Below are 10,457 nucleotides of genomic sequence, written 5' to 3'. Positions count from 1 at the left end.
ATTGGCATCCTCACCCAGTGCTTTTCTATGTTTGGGAACTTTGGTCACCTTGATTGGCAAGGCAAGAATGATGCAATTCCTGCACGTATGCACAGGAGTTTCATTTTATTCATTCCCAGAACCAAGGTATCAGTGTACATTGCACAAAACATTGCTAAAAGGCAGTTAGAGACATAGCCTGTCCCACAATTTTTTTGATTTTTAACTTAATTTGCACTTTAAGTTTGCCCAGATCGGCCAGGAAAGGTTTCAGAATAACAGTCTGAAGGCACCTAGGGTCTGATTGGAGGATTAAATAATTTAGGAATCAATCTAAAAGTTGGATTAAAGTTTACTTAATTGGGAAACATATTTTAGGAGAATCTTTTTCTTCATAATATCCTCCAGGACCATGAATTATCATGACATGACGTACAATACCTTAACAGTATGATTCAATATACAACACGCAGAGAACATACAAAGTCTTACCTGAGTGCATTCATAATCCCTCCAAACATTCCTCTACCTCCAAAACCTCCGCCGCCACCACCACCAAAACCTCCGCCACCACCTCCGCCCAAATACTGATTTATAAGGAACATGATTGTGTTAAACCTGAAATAGGAAAGAAATAATAGATTAGATAAATTAATTAGGAAGGATGACTTTGTTTACAATTCACAGAGACAATAATGAAAATCCTGTAGCCATAAAGCAATTTTCAGTGAGCCTTCGCTATGCCAATGGTAAAAATGCCACGAAAAAGGATGACGTGACAGCAGACATTTTGAAGAACCTCCTGCTAGCCTAGAGAGACCAGAACTGTTGATGAACGCTTCAATTTGCAAAATACAGCGCATGCTAAATTTGACTTCCTTTACTTGCAATGCAAACAAATCTTAATAGAACCTCGAGTTTTTAAAGGATCAACAAAAGGCAAGGCAGCTAAAATGCAGACTACGAATGATTATCTTGCATTTAACCTGCTTTGGAAACCCTATTTACACAAGCCCAAGGTGAGCCAGAAGAATGGTGATGCAAAAAAACATACTTTTTTGGCAATCTGGCTTTTTTCTATCTATGATTTGGATCACACAGGGACCATATATGGGATGTTTGGAGCGACAAAGCGGTTTTTAAGGGTTTAATGAGATGTATTAAAAGCAGTTTGTTTAAAATCATGGGACCCCGATGATGGAATAACTGCACATGAGACAACCCTAACACTCGCTGAGAATTTACTGAGCACGACTAGACTTGGGTTGGCGACGATGTGATCCAAGGAAGCAAAGGCATTGCCAGCACCTGTTCACATATTTTCAGGCGTTCAAAAGATATTTCGCATAGAGCCAGCCTTACACAGCCACTAAACTAGCTGAAGGCCAACTGTCTAGTCACTATAACAAAGCGAATCTGCTGACATCTTTTCTATGCTGCGGAGAACTCAGAAGAGACTTTCAGTTGTGTACTTTATATGGAATAATGGACAGGAAGTCAGCCGTGTGATGGGAAAACGATTACTTCACATTAACCTTTTCAGCCTGCAGTCAGGCATATACACACACTGGCAAATTAATGCATTTAGATACGTAGACGTTGTTAGGATGATCTGCTGAAGTTTAAACAATCATCTGAATGAGGAAGAGAGTAGTTCATGATTAAATATGACAAAGGTATTGGTGACAGGCAGGCAGGTCCTTTAGTATTTTAGAAACTACTGATCTGCTGGGATTCTCATGCAGAACTAACTCTAGGGTTTAAAGAAAATGGGAAAATATCCAGTGAACAGAAGTTGTCTGGGCAAATATGTCTTGTTGATGCCAGGTGAATAGACAGACCAGGTAAAAAAAAAAAAAAAAAAAAAAAAAAATATCCAGTGAACAGAAGTTGTCTGGGCAAATATGTCTTGTTGATGCCAGGTGAATAGACAGACCAGGTAAAAAAAAAAAAAAAAAAAAAAAACAACACTCAATACAACTGTGGTATGTAGAGGATGTGTACAAAACATCAAACCTTAAAGCAGATGGGCTATGGTTGCAGGAGACCACAATTTTTTTTATTTGTTAAGTGCAACACCCTTTTTATTTTGCAGCACCTCCCCTAAAGTCTTGATCACCGTGGCTTGATGGGAGTGCAGAGCCTCCTGGGTTACCTTTGTCATGCATCCTGTGAGGCTTGTCTGCTCATGCCCAATCTTGAGCATGGGCAAAAAGGGCATTATTTCCACCATGGGGAAAGAGAGGCCGTTCTCACCCATGCGCAGTGAAATCCCCTTCACAATGGCACAGTGCGAGATCGGGTGATGTAGCAAGAAGACGGCGGTGCCCGGCGCCAGGACGAAGACGAATCCCAGGTTGAAGCAGGACCAGCAGCATCTAGGGATCAGCAGGTTTAAAAGGAAGTGTAATTTTTTTGTTTTTAGTTTAGTTCTGCTTTAAGAACAGGCACTTGAAGCTGGATGCATATGGCCTCACCAAAATTGGACTAGGGAAGAAAAACACTGCCTGATCTGATGATTCTCTATTTCTGTTGTATGATTTGTATAGCAGGGTCAGAAATTGGCATTATTAAAATAAAAGTATGGATCTATCCTGCCTTTTATCAGTGGTTCAGGCTGGTGGTGGTGTAATGTGTGGCGGATATTTTCTTGGCACAACTCGTACCCCTAAAGCTACGTACACAGGTCCAAAGGTTCTTGCCCAACAATCGGCTCAGGGCCGATATCGGGCGAGAATCTGGCGTGTGTACGGCACCAGTGGTCCATGTATGTGTGTATGCACCTTTAGTAACAATGGAGCATTGTTTAAATGCCACAGCTTATCTTGGTATTGTTGCTGGCCAGGTCCATCTATGACCTCATTGTACCCATCTTCTGAGGGATACCTCCAGCAGGATAATGCATCATGTCATAAAGCTAACATGATCCTAAACTGGTTTCTTGAACATGACAAGGAGTTTGCTAGATCTCAATTCAAGAAACCTGGGATGTGGTGGAATGGGAGATTCACATCATAAATATGCAGCTGACAAATCTGCAGCAACTGCATAATGCCATCATGTCAATATGAGCAAAAATCTCAGAGGAAAGTTGCCAGCACCTTGCTGAATGCCATGAAGAATTCAGCATTTCTGAAGGCAAACGGGGATCCAGTCTGGTACTAGCAATGTGTGCTGAATATTGCAGCTGGTGAGTATATATCTCTAAAATGGGAATTCCTAATATAGACCAGGATTCAATACCTGACCTGTGAATCATGGGAAAGTTTTCACAGTTTTCAACAAGTTTTCTTTAAGGGAAACCATTATAATAAACTAAACCCATTTGGGGTAATGAGAAAGTCTCTTTAAAGCCTAAAGGAAACCTTGCATAACAAATGTCAATGGACAGTGAAAACTGAATATATGGGAGCTCACTGCCAAACTGGTATTTTTATGGTGTCAGGTTCCTTTTAAACCACTTTGGGTTTGCAATTGTTCACTACATAACACATTAACAATTGTCCTTTTGTATAAACAAACTTGTAGTTCTGGTTCACAGGCCTTTTACATAGTACTGTACAAAAAAAGCCTTGATAAATAAAGAGGAAATGATATTCCAATAAATGGCATTCTTGATGCAAAACAATTGATCAGTCAATTGATCATTGAGGAGGTGTAACATAAGTATTCTTCAGTTGAACAAAGTTCCAGTCCAGAACTGTCCTCCACCTGCTCCTGTGTGCACACCTGGCACAGCATCGTATTACAATCAATACAGGATCATTACTGGAGGAACCGGCTGTACTGCTAATTAGAGAAGGGTTATTGGGTACACGTCAGACACACGCTCACTGGAAGATGCCTCGAATACAATGTGTTTGCAGTTGTGAAGAAATCATTGAACCTCCAGCAATTTTATGGCTGTCCGTGTCCCCTTGAGAATGTTTACCTTCGCTTCTGAAGATCCAACAGAAAAGAAGATCTTCTTTAGACATTCACCCATAAAATGTACCGTACTTGTTTCATGATTTCCTGCTGTTGTGACAACCTGTAGGGCGAGTTCAGACTGCTTCCTCCCACCCGTAAACCACGCTGGAGGTTTACACAACACAGGCGGCATCTCACCCAAAGTAAATGAATGGGGCGCAGCAGTGAATGGTTTAGTACTTCCTGATGCAAAATAATCAAATGTTGGTGCATTCACATGGATGGCAAGATGACCGCCATCACAAGTCAAATGGGAACCACTTCTCCTGCCACCAGTCTGCACAAACCTTCAAAGTCTGGATGGATCATCTTCTGTCCCATTGACAATAGTAACCAGGATAAATAGAGTATCAACCTACCCATTCCAGACAGACAGCACTACAAATTTACAGACATTCTAAACCGACCCTGCTTTATCCAAACCTTATAAATTGATATACATAAACTTTAAAAGAATTATCCAGACCAAAATAGGAATAAAAGTTTGAGATACCTACAATAAACATAGTCTATTCCCCAAATTGTTCAGACTTTGATTCAGACATTGCTGCAACCCACCAGTGTTCTATGCTGGGGATGCTCAACCACCCTCCAACTAATTGGCCCAGCATTAGTTTATTGACAGATACAAATTTTTGGCAGGCTTCCAGTATAGTAAAAGTGGGATATACTTTTAAAATGAGAAACTCTTAAAACTGCTGAATTCAACCAATGCATACACATTCCTCTCCCTAGACCCTTTTAGCAGGTCGCACCACCTGGCACTTTTCAGTAACCACCCGGCTGTTTTTGGGTGGTTACTGAAGAGTTGGGTCACCATACAGGGACTGCCACCCACCTAAAACTTCTTCCCACCCGGCTTAATATAATCTCTGGGTTGAACAGAACAGAACCCAATAATCCTTTGACTGAGAGTATGTGAAAAATGTGAAATGCAGATGGCATCACCATGATATACCAAGGGCAGGTCATTATGGATGGGAGCAGAGAACAGCAAGCTAAACGATCCATCTAACTTGGCTTAGGTTTGTATGAAGAAGAGAAAAGGAGAGTGATGCATGGCACATAGCTTGAAGCAACAACAATCCACGGTGCACTTTAAACTCCGGAACTTTTACCCTGAATGGGTGGGCAGCGGGCATCTGCTAGACTCCAGAGATGTGTGAACGTCGCCAAATGCCCTGATCAGCCCAATGCTGTCTCAGCAGGCATCACAGCTCACATTTGTGCACCTAGCAGACAGTACCATCATACACATGAACTCTGGGGAAAAAGTAAACCACAGGTGATACCCCATCGAAGAATTTTACCTGAAACAAAGCAGGAGGTTTCCATGTTGAAGCCATGCAGCATTAACAGGTCTTGTCTCTTGCTTTACACTACTCAGCACAACAGATTGGCTCATTGGCCGTGATTTATGAAAGCTCTCCAAAGCTCGAGAATATACACTTTCAATAGTGAAGCTGGGTGGTCCAGAAAACATGCAATGGATTTTTAAAAATCATTTGCTAGCAAACGTTTTGAATCCTGGACCAGATCCATTCCAGGTTTGCTGGACTACTCAGCTTCACTGATGAAAGTGTATTCTCTCCAGCCTTGGAGATCTTTCATAAATCAGGACCAGTGTCTCCATCTAGTCTGTGTTATACCTTACAGGGACCTCAATGATACCAGTTTTAGGTACTTACACAGCTTTTTTTTCAAAATATACAAAATTAGGTATTAGTGAATACAGAGCTACATTAAGGTGTCTTTTGCATCTGCCTGGACCTAAGCTTCTAACAGAAATCAGTTATCACCCACAAAGGTGTCTCCACTTCACCTCCAGATCTGTTGACAACTCTAAAGCTATGTACACCCTTCATAAAGTTGTTGGCAGAGACGAACAGTCGTGCTAATTTCGGGTGAATATACAGCCGTCCCGATGTTGTTTATCAATTCTCCATGACCGTTTGATGAATGCTGTTTGAGAATGACCGCTATTCACTACTATTGGGGAGAGCACAGTGGGTGCCGCTTGCTTATCCATCCCTCCCAACATCCCCATGGAACAGAATAGCGCTGCGTAAAGCGCTCATTCAGCCAACTTTCATTTTCCCCAGAAGTTATTTTAAGCTAGGTGGGAAGAAATTGTAGGAAGGTGGTGGCCCTTGTATTGTGACCCAAATATTCAGTAACAGCTGGGTGGTTACGGGAAGGTACTGGATGTTGCACCCAGCCAAAAGGGGCTGGGGAGGACACAGCACAGGAAACGACCTTAATGTCCACTGGACATCTCTATGAGGCTTTAGAGTTTGGATTCTCCATCACTCTCTGTCCTCTGGTCACCAGAATGAACAAAGTATATGTCTCCCGACTGGAGACACAGAAATACACCTTTACCTGTTGTATATGATTCTATATTTTCTCAGATATGTAACCCTCATTGTAACAAGTCATTGTGTGACCATATTGGATGCCTACAGTGCTTAGAGTTTCATTCACAGCAATCTATAGCTTTGGGGGAAAAGCTAGAGATAATCACACCTGTCATACAGCAACATACCTGTTCCACAAGTCTGGAAGGAATGCAGAGGTGTGACCACTCCCTGCTACAAACATATCCCCCATATGTTTACTACCCCAGAGGGGAAACAACTCGTACACACCGATCGGGGGAACAGGTCAGCCTCCACCCACAGAAACGGCATTTTTGTTTAATTTCACGGGAAGATGAAATATTAGACAAAGTAAGTAAGTAAACATGAGTGACAGATGGACCTGGGAGACAATTAATGCACAATACAAAGTCTGGCTAAATATTGACACCACAAGATGTTATGATTTTGAAATTTAAAATTAAACTAGAAATAGCAAAAGGTGTTCTGAGTGCACCACACAGCACATTTCGACAACCACCTGTTTTTTTTTTTTTTTTTGGGGGGGGTTACTGTTGGGTCACATCTGCCTACAACTTCTCACCCAGCTTAATAACATACCTGGGAAGAATACTGAAAAGAATTTGTCATTATTATCTAGTTGTCAGAGTCAACTGGACTTGTAAGGTTTAAGTTGTTTTGTAGCTTTAATAAGTGCCAGGAAAATACCCCAGAAATTTATATTCACATGTAGGAAGACATTTTCATCCTGTCACCATGGAAAGTGACATGACAGATGTTGTTGGGTCCAAGGTGTGAAAGTTGAGCCCCCTTGTTTTAGTTGCTTACTCACATGACTTACTAATGACTTCCTCACTCATAACCTCATCACATGCACGACTCCAAGACTTCCCTAGAGCTGCCCCAACTCTCTGGAATGGTCCTCCTCATCGTATTCGATGGTTTACAAATTGGTGGTGGACCATAAAATTGTCTTTTCGGGCTGACAACCTCCCCTTGTACATGGCACAGGATGAATTTCCATGCCATGCAGAGAACAGATGTTTCTTGTCGGTTACGTGTTATATGTTCTATGCAAATCTGACATCAACCTGCATGTAAGCAAATAAAAAAAAAAAAAGAGCAGCCTCAGGTTACTTGCAGCAGACACACCTCTAAACTAATAGAACAGGTTACCTACTGGTAATCTTCATGAAGAGACTAATCACCAGGTAGAAGTCGGAGGGTTTTATTTCCACTCGAGCAAAATAAAAAATTAGTAATAGCTATGAGCGTCAGGTGAGGAACTTTCTGCCATGCATCATCCTCTTGTCTAACATGGTGTGGCCCCGGAACTATAGAGGCATCATAACCCCTAGCCAAGCAACGCAACTGATGCATTGTCCACAAATGAAAAGTGCAGATCTATTTGTGCATGTTGGTTATAATGCCACTCTTATAAGTCATTGGTGTCATGCAGCTGGCCCTTCGTGGCTGTGGCCCCAGAACTATTGAGGCATCATCTAATATTGGGTCAGTCAACCACAGTTTGAGGAATCCCTAGTAACCTCTAGAGGAACCCTGGCTGAGAACTCGATTCTGCTCGATGGAGAATGATGGAGCGGCACCCCGCTGTGCCCTCTTCACTTCACTTCCATTACAATCGTTTGTGGATCCGCCAGGACGGATACATTAACGACATTAAACAGCTGCTGTACACACGTCAGATTCTCATCAGATACCAGCCTTGAAGCGATATTCGGATGAGGATCATCTGAAACGAATCGTTTAGAAAACCTTTACCCACCAACAGAGGGCGATGGTGATGACATGAAGGAAGTCACAGAGAACCTGAACTGGACCTGAACTCCAAACATGCAAATTGGCCGCATTGAAGGGATCATCTAGAGACCGGGATTGTACAATGAAATGAAGTCGGTCTCGGAGCCCCTCAACAAAATCGGAGAAGAGGAATCAACCTAAAAAGTGATGAATATACCTACCGTACCCCTAGTGTTCTCATCTGAGTGAATATGAAGCATAAAGAATCTCATGAGAAGCTTTCACAAAATATTGGAGGATCTACTCGTGCTTTGGGGGAAGATCTGATATCTGTACAATTGCTTCCAATGTCACTCAGGCCGACCTGCTGATTCCGGACAACTAACGGGTGCTGGAGGGGGATGCTGCGGGACGCCTCCTAAACATCCCCCCCGACCAAAAGGACAGACATTAATATCTGGAGAACGCTCAATCATCCCAACTGTCCATAAAAACGATCACCAACCATTGTTTAATATACACCCAATGATTCACACATGCCCAATCAGTCAGATTCATTCAGAACCACTTTTGATTGGGGACTATACACTGTCCAATCTGATTGTACAATCTGCTTTAGATCTAGCAGGAACTTTAGAGTTGTTTCTGTGATGAATGCACGGTTTTGATCCCGCCTCATATTTCATAGGTGTTACTTTTGCATTGGATTCCCAATTTCCTGGGACCACGCAGCATTAGATATCGATTTTGATTTCCTAAACATTAATTTGTATCTGACATGGATAGACACAGATATAAGTTACAACACAATACTTTTCTTGCAATCAGATTGGTTGATCTGTCACCCCTAATAATGAAATCTTACCATTGGTTTGTATAAGATCTGCTGGAATGCATGAAACAAACTTTAAGGGATAGAAAGTGATAAATACACAACAATCCAAAACACTTCCAGGATTGATACTGGCAATACACAGGGCGATTGATCGATCAGCATAGCCGATGACCACCAATCTCAATGGTTAATCAGAAGCCGTGTGTATCCATATATACAGGTTCGGAGCTGTACTCACCCCGGGGATCTGCGCTCTGGTTCCGGGAATCCGCTCTTCTCTCTCCGCCTTCTCTCAGGGCGGCGGCTGCGGGACGACTGACTCACACGGGTAGAGCCAAGGCTGTCAGCACTCACCACGCCCCTCGCCACCTCCCAGCCAATAAAACTTTTATCTCCGCCCACTCAACGCACCGACACCCTTTTACAGAGAGCATAGCAACCGCTAGAACACGATGTTTTAATAAAAAAAGTCTCCGGAATCTTCGGCGAGCGGCCATTTTGTTGAGGATCATAACCATTAAAGACTAGCGAGAAGGCATCAACAAAATGGCTCCTAAACTGCAGACACATGGATAACAACCACTACATGTATAGTAAAGATACAATGGGGATACCCTGCATGAACTGGGTGTGTGCTGCAGTGATGATGCAGATAACAGATAGCAGCACTTCCTGGTAGCTTTTCTGTTACCAACCCCACCCTGCAGCACAGTCATCTGCATGGATGTTGTCTGCAAGAAAATCTGTCATCCATGAATTGTGCCGTATTAAACACAACAAATTAAAATATCAGCGTTTACTTTAAATTTGTGATCGCTATTGGCAGAGCAACTGCAAACAAGCGATTTGTTATATCTATAGTAAGAAAATGGAATTGTGAAATAAGGTGGGGCTTTGGGGTCTGCCACGGAAGTATCTGAGTTCCGCATTCCCAATGGTTGATAATCATCAGGGGCGGGTCTGTCCCTAATTACCCCCAGCCAATAGTAATACTGTAGACCTCGGGGGCGGGGCATGTCAAATCTTACGGTAAAGTGTTTGCATAGGGATTGTAAGAATGCAGACATAAAGGATCACATGATTGTGACTGGTCTGGTATTGATTAGAAATTAATATTATAGTGAAATGGCACCGAATACAAATGTAATAATGAGTATCTCACCCCACGATGAGAATTAATTCCCAGACTGGCGGTGAGAGAATCAATGCCTTGGGTGGGGGAGCTACAAGGAACTTCTTCCTGCGGCAGCCCCATAGACAATGAATGCAGGGGGAAGGGCAGTGGGCAGTTCAGCATTACTTACTGCTGCCCCTGATTCTTTAGGAACCGGCGCTGCGGTGTAAGGCCAATGGGTGGTGGGGTGATTGAGATGGGTCATGGGGTGATTGAGATGGGTCATGGGGAGATTGTGATGGGCCATGGGGTGATTGGGATGGTTCATTTGGTGACTGGGATGGGTCATGGGTTGATTGAGATGGGTCATGGGGTGATTGGCATGGGTCATGGGGTGATTGAGATGGGTCATGGGGTGATT

The 10,457-nt window shown here is 42.7% G+C and overlaps 1 protein-coding gene across 1 annotated transcript in view; it reads right to left on the bottom strand.

The window, feature by feature from the left end:
- CAPNS1 (calpain small subunit 1) overlaps nucleotides 1-9,283 on the bottom strand; it is a gene marked incomplete in the record, with an annotated part of 18,943 nt that extends 9,660 nt beyond the window's left edge. The window contains 2 exon segments of the mRNA XM_072430959.1: nucleotides 472-597; nucleotides 9,161-9,283. Of these exon segments, the coding sequence (XP_072287060.1) occupies nucleotides 472-584 (113 nt within the window).
- Between the last annotated feature and the right edge of the window lie 1,174 nt (nucleotides 9,284-10,457).

This window comes from Pyxicephalus adspersus, chromosome Z (genome assembly GCF_032062135.1).
Source record: "Pyxicephalus adspersus chromosome Z, UCB_Pads_2.0, whole genome shotgun sequence".
Lineage (NCBI taxonomy): Eukaryota > Metazoa > Chordata > Amphibia > Anura > Pyxicephalidae > Pyxicephalus > Pyxicephalus adspersus.
This window is presented reverse-complemented; position numbering and strand designations above follow the sequence as displayed.